General features: G+C 36.4%; 1 protein-coding gene across 1 annotated transcript; it reads left to right on the top strand.

Moving 5' to 3' along the window:
* Nucleotides 1–727: 727 nt before the first annotated feature.
* LOC128231889 (ABC-type oligopeptide transporter ABCB9-like) lies at nt 728–20103 on the top strand. The gene is made up of 13 exons (XM_052945142.1): nt 728–845; nt 3807–4767; nt 5011–5118; nt 5597–5711; nt 6058–6188; nt 6852–7057; nt 7499–7696; nt 9474–9602; nt 9981–10247; nt 10941–11114; nt 13437–13632; nt 15733–15950; nt 16371–20103. The coding sequence occupies exons 2-13, from the start codon at nt 4230–4232 to the stop codon at nt 16704–16706; spliced, it is 2616 nt and encodes an 871-aa protein (XP_052801102.1). The 5' UTR covers nt 728–845; nt 3807–4229; the 3' UTR covers nt 16707–20103.
* Nucleotides 20104–20459: the final 356 nt, after the last annotated feature.

The following is a 20459-nucleotide window of genomic DNA, read 5'->3' as shown; positions in this document are numbered from 1 at the left end:
CTAAAAGACAAAGGAAGAAGGTTGTGTGGCAGAAATTATTTTAACACTGAGCTGTCTACGAGGCCGCCGTGTATTCAACAGTCTGATGATGCTCTACAAGATAGCAGGGGGTATGGCAGTGAATTCATATACAAACGCTGTGTGAGAGCAAAGCATACACAAATTACTTAACTTATAATACAATAGATTCTATTTTGTAGAACACTTGTAAATTGGTACCACCTGGATGCATCGAAACGACATTCACATTGGACAGTTCCTACAAATACATAATTATATGCCGTAATTACATTTTTTTTAAAAAAATTGAGCTGTAGCAAGGATTCACGCACAAAGTACTGTCACAAATACATGTACATGTAACATTCACATCGCGCCGATGTGGCCTGAAAATCGGCATAACGGTGCACTTGGCTGATGTTGTGTCGAAATTAGGGCGATGCTGTATTGAAACAAATTAATTTAGTATTTTACAGCTCGCTTTGTTTGAACTTTAAGCAAAGACAACTCAGTTCCATCTTGTGCATATCTTGAAAAGCATGTAAATGGATAAATGATATTACTAAAACCACCCGACTGCGGTGTGGTGCCAATATCATAGAAGGAAGATACGAATCGCTATTACTGTCTGCAATTTTTACTATAACTATGCGGGGGGCCGATGTCGTCAAGGGAGGCTACTGATTAACCGTGTTTGCTCTCTGCCTTTTCTGTTGTCTGTCGCATCTTTAACTATAATTATCTCCCTTATGTAAAAAGTTGTCATTGTTATTTACAAAATGCTTAGTTCGTAATCTAAGTTGTTCAACTGCTTTGGCTTGAATTTAGCTGTACAGTGGCGAACGGTGTGTATATTTTTATCCTATGTCCCTTATAAAAGTACCAGTAACTATACATTTTACATTGAAGATGTATTTACACTAATTTATGACATTACAGTGTGTTGTAGTACACAAAAATACGTGTTATAACTTATTCGAGATTCTTCTAATCCCTAACGTCTAAACGGATATTGAAATTGTATTTACAGAAGTTTTTTATGTTTGACATGGATAATAAAGATTTATATACACATTTTACAATTTAAGTGCCAGTATATTTTGCACAAAACAAGCTTGAAATGCATTACAACACAGAATTTTTCCTTTCAAACTAAACGAAACTTGACTGACACAGACAACAATTATGCCAATTGTAACAATTCGGCCATCTCCCGCTAGCTTTGAGATGAACCTTGTTAATACAAACGTAACAACTTGGGTTATCTCCGAGGTAGTCTGATTGTTGAATACCTGTATACCAAAGCCTTGTAGGTGACCTTCATATATTGCTAAGTTTCGACTGTTGAAATGAAAAACAAATTAAAATTATAATTATTTGTTGGATATTTATTTTTTGTGCACAGAACAAATACAAAATAACATTGTCTGGTCATATTTTTTGTTTTTTTTATGATATTTTATTGTTGCAATATGCGCTATAACCCGGAATTCTGATTTGAAAAACTACCCACTTTTGGTACAAAACAATTTTATGTGAAGGATTTGCCATATCAAAATCATAATTTTTTTTTTTTTTCGAAATGCTACTTCATGAACATTTTTTGTTATGGTATATCATCACCAGAAAAGCTATATGCATTCAGCAATGCAATTCATACATGCTCTTTTCATGTGTTTTAAACATATTAAAAAATATCTGTCATCCTTAAGAATAGGTGAACAATATAACTATCTGAATATGAACATGAATTAATACAACTTGTATCTTGTTGTTGTTGTTTACTTATATTTTTGTTAAATGCTAGCTGACTGAAATCGCTGCCCAACTGTACGGACTCACACAACAGAAGGAGATTTTTTTTATTTTTTTTATCTTACCTCTTGATTTTTTATCTTCAAAATACTTGTATAAATTAGTTAAAATAATTATAATGCTTATATTATTGAGCAACTGCTTATTTAAGAGTTGTTTCAGTTTGTAATGGGGAAAAGTTTTTTCCTGGCAAGAATAATTCTTAGTAGTGTTCTTAATTTTTGTTTTCCTATCCCTTATACATCTCTGTACTTCATATTATTATTATTATTATTATTGTTGTTCATTTAAATTTTCCCAAATAAATATCTTTAAACAAATTTTGTACATATTTTTGAATAAAAGATTTAATGCCATATTTTGTTCTGCAAGTGCATTACAGTATGACATGACAGTGTATCATAAAAAAAAAGATAAATCATGACATAAAATAATTCTGTATAATGAAAAAGTTAAGAGGTTTTCAAAGCAAACTATATGTGAATACACTTTTTCATACTTGCGTCTAAAATACTTTAAAATTTTGCCAACTAAAAACCTGCTAAAAAATCCCCCTGAATACAACCAAAATCCCCCTAAATTTTCAGCATTTTGAACAAATCCCCCTGAATGGTCTCCAGAAAATATGGCATGTATGATTAATGGCAATGTGTTGGGTAATGTTATAGTATCTTGTATAATCAGGTGGAGTGAAATCTTTGAATGATATGAATCAATTACTGCTATCTGATGTATAAAAAGTAAACTGTAAAATTGGTTTATGGGTGGCAGTTTTAACTTTCATGATTTTGAAATAAATGGTAAATGTAAATATACTAATTAAGGGAAATCTGCCATTCTGAAGCTGCTAGGCCAAGACCCTTGATATCTTGTATGTACATTAAGCATGTACTACCAATATTTTTCAAATTATGCCCTGGGGTCGTAGACTTGCCATTCTTCAGGGGTCTTAATTTCCCCATATATACTTATATATATAAAAAAACTTTCAATGTATTCTTTTTTAAAACCTAGACTTTTGATATTTGTTACATAGCATCAAAGGAAAGTCCTCTACCAAGTAGCCTCAGTCTTTTGACATTATTTCTTATTTTTAAAGGTACAGCAATGACATTTGGACCATGTGAACAATTTTGAAAACAAATATTAATGTTTGTGCTTGGATGACATTGACTGTGACCTTTTGACCTACTTTCTTATTTTTGAAGCTACAGCAATGAAATTAAGACCATGTGTACAGTTTTTAAAACAAATATCAATGCTGCTCTTGGGTGACATTGACTTTGACCTCTAGACCTACATTCTTATTTTTTAAGCTACAGCAGTCAAATTTGGACCATGTGTATAGTTTTGTGAACAAGTATCAATAGTGTCCTCTAATGACATTGACTGTGGCATTTTAACCTACTTTCTTATTTTTAAAGCTAAAGCAATTCAACTTGGACCATGTACAGTAGATGACCCCTATTGATTTAAGGGATCATCGGGTTAGAGGTCAAGGTCACAATGACCTTGAACACAAAAAGGTTGTCAAAGCTTGTCGAGTGATAACTCAACAATGCCTTGAAATATGTTTATCAAACTAAAAATTGAAGCTGGGCCTGACCAGTAGATGAGCCCCATTAATTTAAGGGGTCTAAGGTCATTGCCACAGTGACCCTGAACAAAAACTTAACAATTCCTGGCCCTGTGGTCATCAGACTTAACATGAAGGTTGGGCCTGACCGATAGACCCCTATTCAGTATTAAATTAAGGTTTCATCAAGCCCAAAGGTCAAGGGCACAGTTGCCTTTTTAATGCAAAAAGGTTGTCAAAGCTTTTCCGAGTGATTACTCATAGCATTCATAGAATGGACATACGGTCATCAAATTTGACATTGAGTCTGAGTCTGATGAGGTGATGACTCCTTTAAATACCGGGTATATAATTAGTGAAGACCAAATATATTTTATGTATGGAAATCATAATCACTATTTATTATTTCTTCCAGATTGACGATGTTGCCCAAAGACTCTGCAAAACAAAAGATAGTGGAACACCTTACCCGTCATATTCCGTCATTTGAGGATGTTTTTGATGAGGAATCGTTCTACATCTTTGTATTCTTTGTTGTCGTCGCCACCATTGTTGGCGCAGTTTTCTTGTCTAAGAGAGTGAACCTCAAAGATGGAGGACACCTTGATTAAATATAGGGACGTCTCATAATGAAAATGTTGTAGAATCGAGACTTGATTTCTTTTGTAAATATAATAGTTTTAGATATGTTTTCTTCTAATTCCTGACTGTTTTACCAGTATTTAGTTTTAATCCACAGACAAAACATACTTATATACAATATCCCGGTTCTATTTTCGGTAATTAAAGTAAATTTCTGTTCATTTTATCTCTTGTGTTCTACTAAGCTGAAGCGAAAATGAAGAGGCTTATGAATTTGTTAATAGTTTTCATGATTTCATTGATCGATCTGACTGTGACGACCGTTTTATATTCCCATGGCAATCAGTTTAATGACACTTTTTCCTATGCATTTTCCATGTTTTCGTTTTCTCGCTCAACGTTTGATGTGTGGTCTCTGGTCATTGTGAGAACATCTGTGATTATGGGTATTGTGATAGGAGCTATATGGGGTAAACAAGATGCCTCAGCAAAAATTCAGTCCAAGCTGTATTTTACAATTGGTCTTTCATGTATTTTCTCAATATTTACACTGGTGAAACTTCTTTGTGTCTCGGAAAATGAAACACTTATGGGCGATAAGTGGTTCTGGGCTTTGTTTGGATGGACGTTATTTGCGGATACATGTGTGATATTTCAATGGAGAGCAGTTGGAAACGTCAAGTATGATGCTTCACATCACACGTTGTTGATAAACGCAGATACAGATGGATTTGAAGATAAGCATCTACAGAATGATGACAACAATGACAGTGGAAATGGAAAAGAAAAAGCGGGTAAGTTCAGGTAATTGGATTTTATAAATCTCATTGAATTTCTCTATTGTCACTGTTTGAAAGTACTCATGAGAATGAACTTTTATTCATGTAGGAGTGTAAGGAACAGTATTCAGTTAAAAACACTGCCATTAAAAAATCCGGTGCTTTCATTTCAAAGGCATATACAGTATTATCCTTTATAGTTATCTGCTGAAACAATTTTGATGCTTCATTATTGTAGAATATGGTATTTTGTTTCAGCACCTTCAAAGGTAAAGAAAGGAACGGTGCTGCGAATCGTTAAATTCTCAATGCCAGACTGGCCACTGATCGCCACTGGCTTTGTATTCCTCACCTTATCTGCAACAGGTATAGTACGCCGTAAAACATGGAATAGACTATATGTCCATATACGTGCATGTACATTGAATGCTATAATTAAACACATGCAAACAAAGTTTGAAGATGTGTATATTTGAGTCACTGTAAGGTTGCTGTACCTGTTGATAAAAGTTTGTGGAGCGAACTACTCACACAGTTAAAGAGGTATCTTGTACTTGACACATCACCACCACTAGAAGTACCTGGCCAGACCACACTGTTAAGTAATTGCATTTTAGATCATAGAAATAATATGTTGTATGAATGGTTTTAAAAGTTGTTCGATTGGCATGAAACATCGTTACTTTATTTTCCTCTTTAGAATTATTCTTCCCCAACTACATAAACTGGACTCCTGGGCGGACTGTTGATAATACTGATATCAACAAGTCCTAGGCAAACTTCATCGATGTCATTTAACAGGAGTGATATTGGCTATTTTAATGTGTTTTCCATGTTTTCCTAGGTGAGATTTTTATCCCCTTCTACACTGGACGGGTGGTCGATGGTATCGTGATAGACAAATCTCAGGCTGAGTTTACCCATGCCATTGTCATCATGGCTCTCATTTCCGCTGGAAGGTATGTTAGTATTCTTAATGTTCAATTTCTTTTTAGAAAATGCCACAGCATCAAATGTCATTGTTGCTTTAGGCTTTTTGTGCCATTTTTTAAACATAGCTATTACTAAATAGTTGTTTGCATGCATCTTACTACAGTTGTTGCCAGAAACAGTTGCGCTTGTGTATCTAGGCCTACAAATTTGCCCTAAAATATTGAGTTAATTCACATTTTCAATGAAAATCAATAAACATTAGACGATCATGATCGGTGCTTAAGTTTTTTGAAGTCTGTAGATTTATTAAGATAAAATATTTTATGTTTGTAAGTAAAAATTATAGTGATGCTTCAATATTTAACTTTACAGTGCCCTTGCAGCCGGTATCCGCGGCCTGTGTCTATTCATAGCAGTGCGGAAAATCAACATCCGTATCAGGAATACCCTGTTCACAGCCATCCTCAGACAAGAGATTGGATTCTTTGACAAAGTTCAGACAGGTGTGGAGAATAAGGTTTCTTTCTAATGATAATTCAATGAAGATGAAAAATAATTGATCGACTACAATGCAGACAGGTATAGTAATGTTTGTATCACAATATATGCTTTTGTTATATGAATATTTGTATTACATTTAAACTAATCATTGTAGGTTATTAATGATTGTCTGAAAATGAAACAACATGTTAGATTCATAATCAGGAATACCAAAAAGGAGGAGCGAGTTTGCTGCGGATACATTTGTTTCTCTGCAATAAAATACATATTCTTTTTTAATGTTATACCAACGAGTGTGATCAATACAACGTTATAATGAAATGTTTCGTTATCATTGAGAAATAATTTACTTTTTATATAATCAAAATGATCTTATTCACAGGATATATGTTGTCATCTTGCCTTACCTCCGACACGACTACAATGAATGATGCCATTGCCCTCATTGCGTACAATTTCTTGAGAAACAATGATTAGTTCATATATTTGGGTTAAATTACTGATACATTTGTGTAACATATGCTTCTCAAGAGATATAACATTTCGCCTCACCTCCGACACGACCACAATGATTGATACCCTTGCTCTAAATGTGTACATTTTCTTCAGAAACAATGATTTGTTGAGAAATTTTGGTGAAAATATTTTTAATATCTGATTCACAGGAGACATAACATCTCGCCTCACTTCCGATACGACCACAATGAGTGACGCCCTCGCACTCAATGTGAACATCTTCCTGCGAAATTTCATAAAGGCGGGGGGCGTGGTATTCTTCATGATGAAATTGTCATGGCAACTGACTGTTGTCACATTGATTGGACTGCCTCTCATTATCGGTATCTCAAATGTGTATGGAAAATATTATAAGGTATGGAATTGAATTGTTAAATTGACCAGACACCCATTGTCTTTCAAACAGTCAGATGATTAAAATAGGATAATAGTCTGTTAATAAATATAACAGAGTTAACTAATTATACTTAATACCTGAATACATCTGTCACGAGCATATATGTCTTTACATGTTTTAAGTTTTTTGTGTCTAATTTATAGCTATATTAGTTTTTACTGCACAGCTATATCTGAAAATTTACCAAATATAATTGAAAAAAACTAGACTAGGAAACTCAACAAGAACATTACAGACAATTTACAAACTCAAAACCTAAACAAAAACGAGAAGCTTGATCTTTTTGCTCAGGAGATGAAAAGCAGCTTAATTATTTGGCCCAGAAGATGTAAAGATTAACTTATTTGTAACAGGAAACCTATCAGTTTTGGCAAACATGTGACTCAACATTTGTCTCAGGTTCTAGCCGAGAAGGTCCAGAACAGCCTAGCAGAGGCCAACAATGTAGCGGAAGAGGCTTGCTCCACTATGAGGACGGTCCGAAGCTTCGCTAACGAGGTGGGGGAAGTACTGAGGTATGCGGACAAGCTTGCAGAAACATTCAAACTCTACATGAAACAGGCCTTCATGTACTCTGGGTACACCATATGCTCCATGGTAAGTGAAATGTGAAACTTTATTTTCTCTGAACATCTATTGCCACAAAATGACCGTGAGAGTATGCAGTCAATTGTATAAAACAGGTTATCCTTAAGCTAGTGTTCACATAAAAGCAATTTCATTGGTCAACAGAGAGTATTTGAAAAAGAATTTGACCAATGAATATCTTTTTGGCGACTTTAATCTAAACTAAAGAATCGACCAGTTTTATACAATTGGACGCATCGGACACTTACATTAATGTTGGATAAGTTGTCCACATGCTATTTTGGCTGCTAACATTGAAACGATTAGATAGTGGTTAATATCAATTATTTAATGAATAATGAACTCTTAATAGTTTTTAGCTCAACTATTCGAAGAATAGGTGGGCTATACTACTCGGCCCAGCGTCGGCGTCCGGTTGAAGTTTTAGGGCAAGTTGGGATTTTCACTTATAAGTCCAATACCCTTCATTCAATTGACTTAATACTTCACACAGTTGTTCAGGGCCATCACATGATGAGGTTAGATAACTCCATATTATTCTTTACACAGATTATGGCCCATGATTGACTATGGAACTTAGGTTAAAGTTTTAGGGCAGGTTGGGATATTTATTAATAACTTCTATACCCTTTGTTCAATTGACTTAATACTTTACACAGTTGTTCAGGACCATCACACAATGAGGTTACATAACCCCATATTATCCTTAATACAAGTTATGGCCCCTGATGGACTTAGGTTAAAGTTTTAGGGCAGGTTAAAGTTTTAGGGCAAGTTGGGATTTTCACTTAAAACTCCAATACCATTCATTCAATTGACTTAATACAACACACAGTTGTTCAGAGCCATCACATAATGAGGTTAGATAACTTCATATTATCTTTTATACAAATTATGGCCCCTGATTGACTATGGAACTTAGGGCAGGTTGGGATATTTATTAATTACTTCTATACCCTTCATAATTCACACAATTGTTCAGGACCGTTACCCAATGAGGTTACATAACTCCATATCCTTAATACAAGTTATGGCCCCTGATTGACTAAATAAAGTTTTAGGCAAGAAAATGTTAAGGGCAAGATGGGATTTTAATAAAAAAAACTTCTATACCATTCATTCAATGCGTTTTATAAAATTCAAAATTATTTACGACCATCTTACAACAAGTAACATAACTCCATTTTACCCTAAATACAAATTATGGCCCTTGGTTTTTTTGTTGTTGTTGTTTTCTTTTTTTTCTTTTGAAAGGCATATTTGTATATTCTTAACCACATTTTCATAATGGGAAATCAAGTTATTTGAATGACTTGTGTCATTGTTTGGGCGGGCTGGTGGGAGGGCAGCATCAAAGTCACCTTATGTATCGAATAATTTTAGTTAGGTTTGACATAAAGGGACCAAACTTGGTAATATTACATGGTTTAATATTGTATTCACTTCTAAGTCATAGTGGCGTAGTCGAGCGCGCTGAATGTATATAAGTTACAGGTACATCTACTTTCTAATTACAGGTTGGGATGTCTCCATATATTCAGTGATATGCGCTGTTTCAACTGGGGGATCTTCTCAATGTATTTCAGACATATGCTCTGTTTCAGTGGTTTAAGTTAGGTCCTACAATAGCAGTGCTGTACTTTGATTGTCATTTTGTTATAGATGGACGTATTACTTGAGGAACTCCTTTCTCCTGTAGACTTGACCCGTTATAGCTTGGGGTTGTTGCAATAAATTCAGTATAATACTATGTTTTAACTGGGGGATCTTTACTTATATGTTTCAGTGGTTTGAACTAGGTCTTACCGTAGCAGTGCTGTACTATGGTGGTCATCTCGTTATCAGTGGTCATCTAACTGGAGGAACCCTTATCTCCTTTATACTCTACCAAATTCAGCTTGGGGATTGTCTCAATGTAAGTTTGGAACTGCATGCTTAAGTATCACCACATTCTTCAATACCCTTTCTGTGGCTATTACTCAGAATTATTTTAAGCTGGAAGTATAAAAAATGGGTACACTGATATAAAAATCAATTCAACTTTAACAGTTTGTTGTAAATGCCAAATATTTTTTTGTTAAAAGCAATACCATAGGTGTACAGGATAACCGTTCCAAATGAGTCTAACATTTTCATATAATAATACTGGCTAATATATCGATTCAATGTGTAGTCTGCATTATAATCCTGTTTTATTCATATGTTTCTTGGTAAAGGCATGATCCCTCATAATCTACATATTTTAACTCACTGTAAGTGCTCGTAATCCTCTGTTTGGTAACATGTTTTCCAGTCTATGGGCTTTGTATACACTGGTCTGATGGAGGCAGCTGGTGCCTCAGAGAAGGTGTTCGAGTACATAGACCGTGTACCAGCCATACATGACCAAGGATCCAAAGACCAAGAACCGGATGTACATCATCAGGGTGACCAACGTCAGCAAGGGAAACAGTCCAAGTGTGACCAAAATTCCCAGTCATGTGATCAAGTGCAGGGCCATATTGAGTTCAGGGACGTCTGTTTCACCTACCCATCCAGGCCTGATGTACAGGTACTCAAGGTATGAACATGTAATATATAGGTGAGTTTATCTTCGCAAAGGAATCCAGTCATGTCACAGAGTGCAGAGCCGTATTTTGTTCAGGGACGTGTGTCTCACCTGCCCATTTAGGCTTGATGAGCAGGTTCCCAAGGTTTAAAGTACATGAACTGGAATATTCCAGTGATTTCAGTTCTTTGCATTTGAATTGTCATGATCCACAGAATTTCAATGCATTGAAACTTTCATGCCATTTCCAAAAATAATAAATTCTGTGTGAATAGCTGTACGATTTGTTATTTTACTCATGCAATGGTCAAGAAGTCATCTTGAAAACTGAACCGTTTATAAACTTAAGAAAGTCCAATGATTTGCTTGTTTGTTTTTTAAAGAGATCAGGGAATGAATAGTCATAGATTGATGCCTCAGACTTTGACACTGTCATGCAAACAATTTAATGTTGGCCAAACCTTAGAAAATGTCTTAGATATGAACATGAAACTTATACACACTCCCATTGTGCCAAAATGCACATGTTAAACAATTCCTATGATCGAGTATTTCTTGAGATATTTCCCTAAAATGACTAAAAGACGGATGAACGTTAGCATCTGATTAAAGTGTTCTTGTTAAATATCACATCGTATGAAACTTGGTGTTTATCCCTCCGATAATCATATTTAGTAAATATAATTAAATGATTTTATATCACAGAACCTCAGTTTTTCGGTATGTCCCGGTGAGGTCATAGCATTGGTTGGCTGTAGTGGTGGGGGCAAGACGTCGTGCGTAAACCTGCTGGAGCACTTCTACGAGACAGACAGTGGACAGGTGCTCCTAGATGGACGGCCCATACACACATATGATCATAGATTTCTGCATAAGCAGGTAAATATAGTCGCAATTTTACTCAGATATTTCGTTTTTACTTTTTAACTCTTTTCATTCCCCAAACGTAACAAAAAAGAAGCCAACAAAATTATTAAACCTTTTTTAAACCTAATTTCAAATAAGGGATGTGCAAATTCAAAAACCTGGAATATAGAATGAGATCCGAAAGTTCACAAAATATCTTTTCCCCCATTTAAAATGTCAACATAATTTAATACAAGCTGATTGATAATCATTTTCGACGAATCAAATTCCACACAAGAGAGGTTCTTGATTGATGCAGTAGTTCTTTATAAACTAAACAAGGTGGCAGTACACTTCTCATCCTCATCAGTCTCCGTGCGGACAGAGGAAGGCATGCTACTTTTATCCTTGAGAGCATGTCTCCTGGGTATGCTATGGAGCATGAACTGTGAGAACAGGAACTCTGTGCATGAGGGACGAAACGACTTCAGGGAGCATTTTCATTCTATTTTCCGAACAGCAAAAGGAAGTGTCGGGGCTGATCCAGTAGATTGTGCAAGCTATCCTCCATAACTGCATCCTTTTCATACAAAGAATTGATTTGTAAACAATACTAATTCATTTTAATAAACCTTTATTTTCTTAAGCTCCTGCTATATTTGATTTTAAAGTTGTACTTTAAACCTTTAAATAATTTTTGTTTAAATCAAAACTTAATTATATACGTTATCTTATTTAGTTGCCTTACCTATTTGTCCCTTACTACGGAATTTATCGGAATCAATGTTTAGTTCTTTATGGTTGATTTCCTTAGAAAAAACTATTTTCCAAAAACAAGTATTCAAAAGAAGAGAAATAATGATATTTTGTCATCCCAATGCAAACAAATGAGCCGCATCTGGCAAATTCTTATTGACAAATCTGCCCTTTAACATTTTTACATTGTTTGAAAGAAAAATATGTGATATGTTTTAACCAACGACATATGTAAAACTATAATACATTTCATAACGTGCCTATCCATTTCATGTTCCAAACATCTAGTGAAAAAACCCAGCTTCCATACTAATACTAATAGTTGTCATATAATGAAATGGATATTGCAATTGGAAGCCTTTGAGACCGTGTAGTCATAACTTAAACCGTAACTAAAACTAAAAAACATTTCTCATATTATCATAAAACCCTTTTAGTGCACATATTATATTACTAGTGGCAATATACACATATATATATAATGCCAATTGGCTATTTTAAATAAATCTTGAATTGTATCTCTTATCAGTTGGAACAACAAACATAGAAGGGTTGGCATCCGCTTGGTGTACCCTTTGTTTTGTTTTCTAAAACATTCCTAGTGGTCCCGGAGCCAGTTTTGTTTTCCACGAACATAGATGAGAATTTGTCCCATCTCAGACAAAGTAGATCCAAATATTTGGCCATGCTGGATATTCTTTTCTCCCAACTCAGATAAGTTTATCTAATAATTTGGCCGTGCTGGAAATCCTTATCTTGCTCACGGGCAAAGATAAAATAAGTACCCGTTTGGAACTCCATTTTTATTGTCATCACTCAATAACCTCCCTTGTTGAAGACCGTAATCTGTAGCATCATGGAAACATTCAATTTGTCTTGTGAAAATATTTAAAATCCAAATTAGTTATATCTCGCTTCAAATGGCACCATAAAAAGTTTGCCTGCAGCATTCAAGAAATAATTCTGCACTCTCCTCAGGACTAATTAAAGAACGATTTGACTATTTACATAATCTGAATCATTGCGCGCATATCCATGACAACCACGAATTATCACATATCGATACGCACATTGTTTTCACAACGCACACTAGAGTTCCAGCGAAAAAAATACATTTTAACTTTATTTTGTTTAACTGAGGTGGGAGAAAAAGCATCTACCATAGCCGCTAGTGTTAGATAGGTTCTTTCCAACCCTCGCGCAGGGTGTTCTGCGGAAACTCTGCAAACCTCGTTGCCACTTAACAGCTAATGCTCAGGTTGGGATGAGTCTATGTTACACTCTCAGTCATGGAAGATACTTATAATCCATTGCGACCTAGCTGACCATGAGTGTCTCAATTACCAAGTGACCCTTGATATCGAAAGCATATAGATGTCGCATTGTGTTAAACTGTATTAGAGATATCCCTACTGGGACGAGACCATAACGGTTACTATGTGTTATTCTGTTTTACAGATATCCATACAGATGGCTGAAAGCTAATGTTGTATGTTCGGATTCTTGATAAGAATATCTGGTATGATATAGCTTGCCATGGGTGGTCAAGGTGACCATTGATTTCATTCGGGAGCTCATCGTTATTTGTGTTTATTACAGATTTCCCTGGTGGGCCAGGAACCGGTGTTGTATGCTCGGACCATAGAGGAGAATATCCGGTATGGCCTAGCTGATCATGAGTGGACAATGTCCAGTGTCCAGGAAGCTGCGGAGATGGCCAACGCCCACAAGTTTATCTCGGAACTAAAAGATGGATACAATACACAGGCTGGAGAGAAAGGAGTGCAAATGTCAGGTATGGGCATATGTTATGGCAGGTAAATATAATCTACCCTGTGATTACCAATCATTGGCAGGTTTGACACTCCATCAAAATAACTGAATTCTGAAAAAGAGCATATTATTAAGACCGTCTTTTGTAATACACATTTTTTTTTGGGGGGAAGGGGGGGTCAAAAGTTATCTTCTCAGACTGAATATTTCTGTTTCACTTTGCAAGTTGGAAAATGAACAAAATGATATTTCACTACTTTAAAGTAAATATTCCTTTTACTTAGAATTTTTAAGAGTTCACTAGGTGCAATTTATCGCAATGTTACACTGAAACAAACAATTGTCTACGTAATTATAACAAACAATTGTCCATGTAATTATAAATATACATTCACTTTAATCAAACGATACCAGTACTATCATATGGTTGTTGTTTTTAACCTATAAAAGGTCCTTTTATCGACATAAATTATCAATATTAGAAGAATTATGACATAAATTATCAATATTAGAAGAATTATACCCCCCCCCCCGAACCCCTCAAGTTTGCTTAGAAATAATGGTGGTATTTATTTGTTGTTTAGCTTAAGGTGGCATATGTATTACTAGCGTACACCAGTGCTATGGGTTTTCTACTTCAACCCATTAAATGGTTAATAAAAGACAAGAACTTTTCAACAAGCACACTATGTCAAATTTGTTTTCCCGAAAACGACAACCTCGTTTCTATCCCGAGTTAACTATGTATGGTCAACTAATTTCAGAAACAAACTCGCACAAACATCTTGGTTTGTCCTTTCAAGTGACTGTACTTGGCACGAGCACTTTGAGTACATTAGAAGTAAAGCTCTCAAAAGCATATGCATCAGGCGAAAGCTAAAATTCTGTTTGGACAGAAAATGTCTAGAAATTATCTATTTTTCATACATTCGCCCAATTCTTGAATATGCTGATACAGTCTGGGATAATTGTACAGACTACGAAAAAACTGAACTTCAAAAGATCCAAAATGAGGCCGGTAGAATCGTATGTGGGGCAACAAAGCTAGTATCTATTTCTGTTCTTCAGAGAGACGACTCAATCACAAACTATTTCTCTTCTATAAAATGGACAACGGCCTTGTACCTGAGTATTTATCATCCCTTACACCCCAAACTGTTAGTTCTCATAATTATCCACTACGAAATGCATCTAATACAAGAACGGTTATGTCATGTACTAGTTCTTACTTTTCCTTTTTCCTTCCTTCTTCTGTGCGTGCATGGAATGAACTTTCTCGGGATGTGCGGGACAGCCCTTCTATTGCTTCTTTCAAGAGATCTATTTCTAATCAATCTTCAGTCTGCCCTCCATACTATTAAAACGGTAGCTGCGCTTGCAGGTACTCCACACTCGACTGCGTACTAGTTGTAGTGCCCTTAACTATCACCTGCTTTGCAAAAACATAATAATTTCTGCTCTATGCGAATGTGGGGAAGTTGAAAGTAGCACTCACTCCTTCCTGCATTGTCCCTTGTATACGGATATTGGACAAACTTTAATTCGTGATATGTCTAAAATCACACGTGTTGACATTGATATCATTCTCAATAGTGATCCCACCCTTAACAACGAGAGCAACTCTAAAATCTTCAGTTTTGTTCATAACTTCTTACAAGACTCGAAACACTTCTGATTATCTTATATTCCCAGACTTGACCCTTTCCAACAAACGGTATATGTACCCAACTATCATCAATCTAACTATCATCAAACTTGCATACTATTCTCACTCTGTCTACTTTTGTTTTCATCCATGCTCTCTTTTCTTCTTTTTGTTGCCAAAATCATCATTCTTATACATAAATTCAAACGCATTCTTTCGTTTTCTTAAGCTAATAGTCGGCATGTTTTCATTAACAACATATACATGTAATTGAAATCGTCTAACCTTCTCATTATTCTGCATAATGTGTAATTTAATTCTCACAGAGAGAAACTTTATAAGCTATGCTTTCATTTCAATCCGATTCAATATATTAATGCAAATATCGAAATTGTATTTAACGTGTACAATATATATTTACATAGAGAGATATGTTGAATATAATATGTTGAAATCAAGTACACTATATTTTACCAGGGGGCCAAAAACAACGAATTGCAATTGCCCGAGCCCTACTGAGGAAGCCACGTGTCCTGTTACTTGACGAGGCTACGAGCGCACTGGATGCCGAGTCCGAGTTTCTCGTGCAGCAGGCGCTCTACAGGAATATGGCAGGACGCACAGTTATTGTCATCGCACATAGGTTAAGCACCGTGGAGAGGGCGGATAAGATTATCGTCATTGATAAGGGACAGGTAAGGAAATTAAGAAAGCTGTTGTCTCGTTTTTTTCACGTAGAACACACGATTTGAATTAAGTGATTTTTGGTTATCACGAGGTCTGGCACTCAGTTGTGCTTTTTCATCTTAACTTCTTTCTCATTTTAACCGATTGGCACCTCAGTGCACAAATGCGACTGCTAGAAGCCGACGCTATACCCACTGGATTTTTCTCGCCGGCATATTTATGTTTTTTGATTTTGAATACATAAATTTAACAATTTCTGCGCGGTAGTCGCAAACATTTCTGATAGCCTTGGCTGACATTAATGCGACATGCAGATTGACACCATTAAGTGTTCTAGTACACTGTACATTTTTATCATCCAAAGAGTTTCTTATTCTTGATTAAACAATTTTTGAGTGTTGCATTCATGTTTGAAATATAAATTTTAGGTGATGGAGCAAGGCTCTCACCTAGAGCTTCTGCAAGCAAAGGGGATGTACGCCAATCTTGTAAAACGACAGTTACTGCTCACAGATTCTAGCTGGTCAGAAGAACTCACTCAAGGGAGACAACCTATCATTCAAGGGAAGGAACTTGGAAATCAAGGGAGAGAATTATTAACAAAGGGAGTTAATTTGAGTGATAACCCTGTGTGTATTAGTTGTGGAAAAAGTGTGAACAGAGAAGTTAAACCTGATTTAGAAGAAAAAAGTCATTTTAGATTACGATATCGCGATAGGTTCAGAAACAGGGACCACGTGAATTTTCTTTTTGGGTCAGTTTAAAATGTGTTTTGCAGATATCATTGAGGTTGGGAAATGGCACTTGAATGGGTACATATACGTGTGGGCTTCTTTGTCTTTTCTACATCACACAGGTATTTGTACATTGTACAAGGTTATATTGAAAACTGCGATATCTCATAGAATGGGACTTATGAGGGTATTAGCAAGCTACAAGTATACGTTTTAAGTGTAGTTTCGCCAACTCAACTGCAACTTTAAATGGAAATACTCGTACACGTGTTTGGCAATCTCGTTTATGTGGTTTTGGTACATGTTATTTCTCTTAATTTTGGAAGAGGGTAAAATAATAGTTTATTTTTGTTTTATTGATCAGCTTGTTACTCTGACTGCATGATTGTATATTCATGAGTTTTTTTGTGTGTTTTTTCAGGACTGTGTGTAAGAGTAGATTTCGTTCATATTTGTTATTTCATGTCATCTGTTATATGGAGATTGCTCGTATATTATGCTAGTTAGTGATCACATTTGTTATGGTAATATTTACTTTTATTGTTTTTTTCCTGTTTACGAGAAATATATATAATATAAATTGTTGCATCGTGCCATGTTCTATTTACAAATATATACAACATAAATTAGCCACTGAGAGCTTTATTTAATTATGCCCCCCTTCGAAGAAGAGGGGTATATTGCTTTGCACAGGCATGTCGGTATGTCGGTCGGTCGGTCGGTCCGTCGGTAGACCAAAGCTTGTCCAAGTGATAACTAAACAATTCCTGGACGTATGATCATCAAACTTCACATGAAGGTTGGGCCTGACCAGTAGATGACCCCTATTGATTTTGGGGGTCATCGGGTCAAAGGTCAAGGTCACAGTGACCTTTAATGGTAAAATAATTTTAAAGCTTGTCCGAGTGATAACTCAACAATGCCTGCACCCATGGCCCTCAAACTTGATATGGAGGTTGGGCCTGACCAGTAGATGACCCCTATTGTTTTGGGGGTTATCAGGCCAAAGGTCAAGGTCACAGTGACCTTGAATGGTAAAAGGTTGTCCGAGTGATAACTTGACAATGCCTGCACCCATGGCCCTCATATTTGAATTGGAGGTTGGGCCTGACCAGTAGAAGACTCCTATTGTTTTGGGGGCTCATCGGGTGAAAGGTCAAGGTCACAGTCACCTTGAATGGTAAAAGGATGACCGAGTGATAACTCAACAATGCCGGCACCCATGGCCCTCATAATTGAATTGGAGGTTGGGCCTGACCAGTAGATGACCCCTATTGTTTTGGGGTGTCATCGGGCAAAGGTCAAGGTCACAGTGACCTTGAATGGTAAAAGGTTGTCCGAGTGATAATTCGACAATGCCTGCACCCATGGCCCTCATAATTGAATTGGAGGTTGGGCCTGACCAGTAGAAGACTCCTATTGTTTTTGGGGGTCATCGGGCCAAAGGTCAAGGTCACAGTCACCTTGAATGGTTAAAGGTTTTCCGTGTGATAACTTGACAATGCCTGCACCCATGGCCCTCAAACTCGACTTGGAATTGGGCCTGACCAGTACATGACCCCTTTTGTTTTTGGGGGTCATCTGGCCAAAGGTCAAGGTCACAGTCACCTTGAATGGTTAAAGGTTTTCCGTGTGATAACTTGACAATGCCTGCACCCATGGCCCTCAAACTCGACTTGGAATTGGGCCTGACCAGTACATGACCCCTTTTGTTTTTGGGGGTCATCTGGCCAAAGGTCAAGGTCACAGTCACCTTGAATGGTAAATGGTTTTCCGAGTGATAACTCGACAATGCCTGCACCCATGGCCCTCAAACTTGACTTGGAGAATTGGCCTGACCAAGAGATGACCCCTATGGTTTTTGGGGGTCATCTGGCCAAAGGTCAAGGTCACAGTGACCTGGAATGGTAAAAGGTTATCCGAGTGATAACTCGACAATGCCTGCACCCATGGCCCTCAAACTTGACTTGGAGGTTGGGCCTGGCCAGAAGATGGTCCCTATTGATTTTAGGGGTCATTGGGCCAAAGGTCAAGGTGACAGTGACCTTGAATGATAAAAGGTTGTCCGAGTGATAACTCAACATTGCCTGCACCCAAGGCCCTCAAACTTGACATGGAGGTTGGGCCTGACCAGTAGATGACCCCTATTGATTTTAGGGGTCAAAGGTCACAGTGACCTTGAAAGCGAACTCGACAATTCCTGGACCTATGGTCATCAAACTTGACATGAAGGTTGGGCCTGCCCAGTAGATGACCCCTATCGACTTTGGGGGTCATCAGGCCAAGGTCAATGTCACAGTAACCTTAAACGCAAAAAAGTTAACAAATCTTCTCCCACTGATATCTCAACAATGCCTGAACCTATGATCATTAAACTTGACATGGATGTTAAGCCTGACCAGTAGATCACCCTTGATTTTTGGATTCATAGAGCCAAAAGTCAAGGTCACAGTGATCTTGAAAGGTAAAAGGTTGTCCGAGTGAAAACTCAACAATGCCTGAACCCATGGCCTTCAAACTTGACTTAGAGTTGCATCTGACTTGTAGATGACCCCTTATGATTTAAGGGGTCATTGGGTCAAAGGTCAAGGTCACAGTGACCTTGAACGAAAAAAACTTGTCTGTGTGATAACTTGACAATGCCTGCACCAATGGCCCTCAAACTTAACATTTAGGTTTCTGGTGACCAGCTGATGACTCTGGATTTTGAGTTCATAGAGTCAAAGGTCATGGTCATAACACACTCTATCCTCACACTTTAATGGTCATAATCTTAAAACTGCCTTAACGGCAACAAATCAGCTGTCATTTCGGTCCATGCATATTTCATTCAATTGTCCATATAATCCTGACAACATGGCGCTCAGGGGGGGGGGGCATAATGTTTGACAAACATCTCTTGTTCATATTTGCAAAACTAGTACAGATCGTCCTGAAAGGAAGCCAGGAAAAAAATCAAATATATAAAAAGAAAATTTATGCAATGGAATTGTATGAAGTATCACAATCCTTACATTTTACAAGTTAAGAAATGTGGGTTATTAATTTCAAAGATCGAAATAATCTATGTAAATATATATTCTTTACTAGTACACACACTTTATCTAAAAATATCGAGGCATGCTGTATGTAGTTAATCCTTTCAAAATGTGTTTTATTTTTTCGTTTTTTTTATGCAATTTTCTTTCAATTTTAGCATTGATTATGTTTAACAACAGATAGACATAACAATACATGTATCGCTAATTCATATTTTATTAAGTTTATTAAATCATTTGCAATTTATTGCTGTTAAAGGGCATTTATTTTGTGTTTTGAAATTTAGCAATTTTACATGCAACTTTTTTCATCTCTTCTTCTTAGAATGTTCGAAAAGTTGGCTTTTGTTCAGGTATATTATATTTGCATAATACAAGGATATTTATAATTTTTAGTTGTATATTTTGTTTGGAATAAATCTCATATGAACCTTACAACGCTCGAATCTTATTTCTATCTTATGATTTCAGAAGTTAACACTACAGAATTTTCCAAAGGAGTTTTCAGCTAGGGGTGCTTTTATCCTAGTGGTTGACAATTTTATTGAATCCCAATCATCAGTTTATACTCAACACATGTTTTTATTCTGGAAGCCCCAAGAATTATTTTGAAATAGGGGTCCCTAGCAAGAAAATGAAGTTGTGGATGCCGATCACGTGCACTAGGGAAATTCTTGTCTTTGCCAGAGATGATCCTGCATGTGGCTAGTTAAATATCTTTGGAGTCATAAGAAATCCAGTTCTA

The sequence above is a fragment of the Mya arenaria genome, chromosome 4 (assembly GCF_026914265.1).
Source record: "Mya arenaria isolate MELC-2E11 chromosome 4, ASM2691426v1".
Taxonomy (NCBI): domain Eukaryota; kingdom Metazoa; phylum Mollusca; class Bivalvia; order Myida; family Myidae; genus Mya; species Mya arenaria.
Note: the sequence above shows the minus strand (reverse complement) of the source record. Positions and strands in the feature narration are given on the sequence as shown.

Coding starts and splice junctions, on each gene's coding strand:
- LOC128231889 (XM_052945142.1), top strand. CDS start 4,230: ATGAAGAGGCTTATGAATTTGTTAATAGTTTTCATGATTTCATTGATC. Junction 7,058..7,498: donor TGTATGGAAAATATTATAAG/GTATGGAATTGA, acceptor CATTTGTCTCAG/GTTCTAGCCGAGAAGGTCCA. Junction 7,697..9,473: donor GGTACACCATATGCTCCATG/GTAAGTGAAATG, acceptor TATATGTTTCAG/TGGTTTGAACTAGGTCTTAC.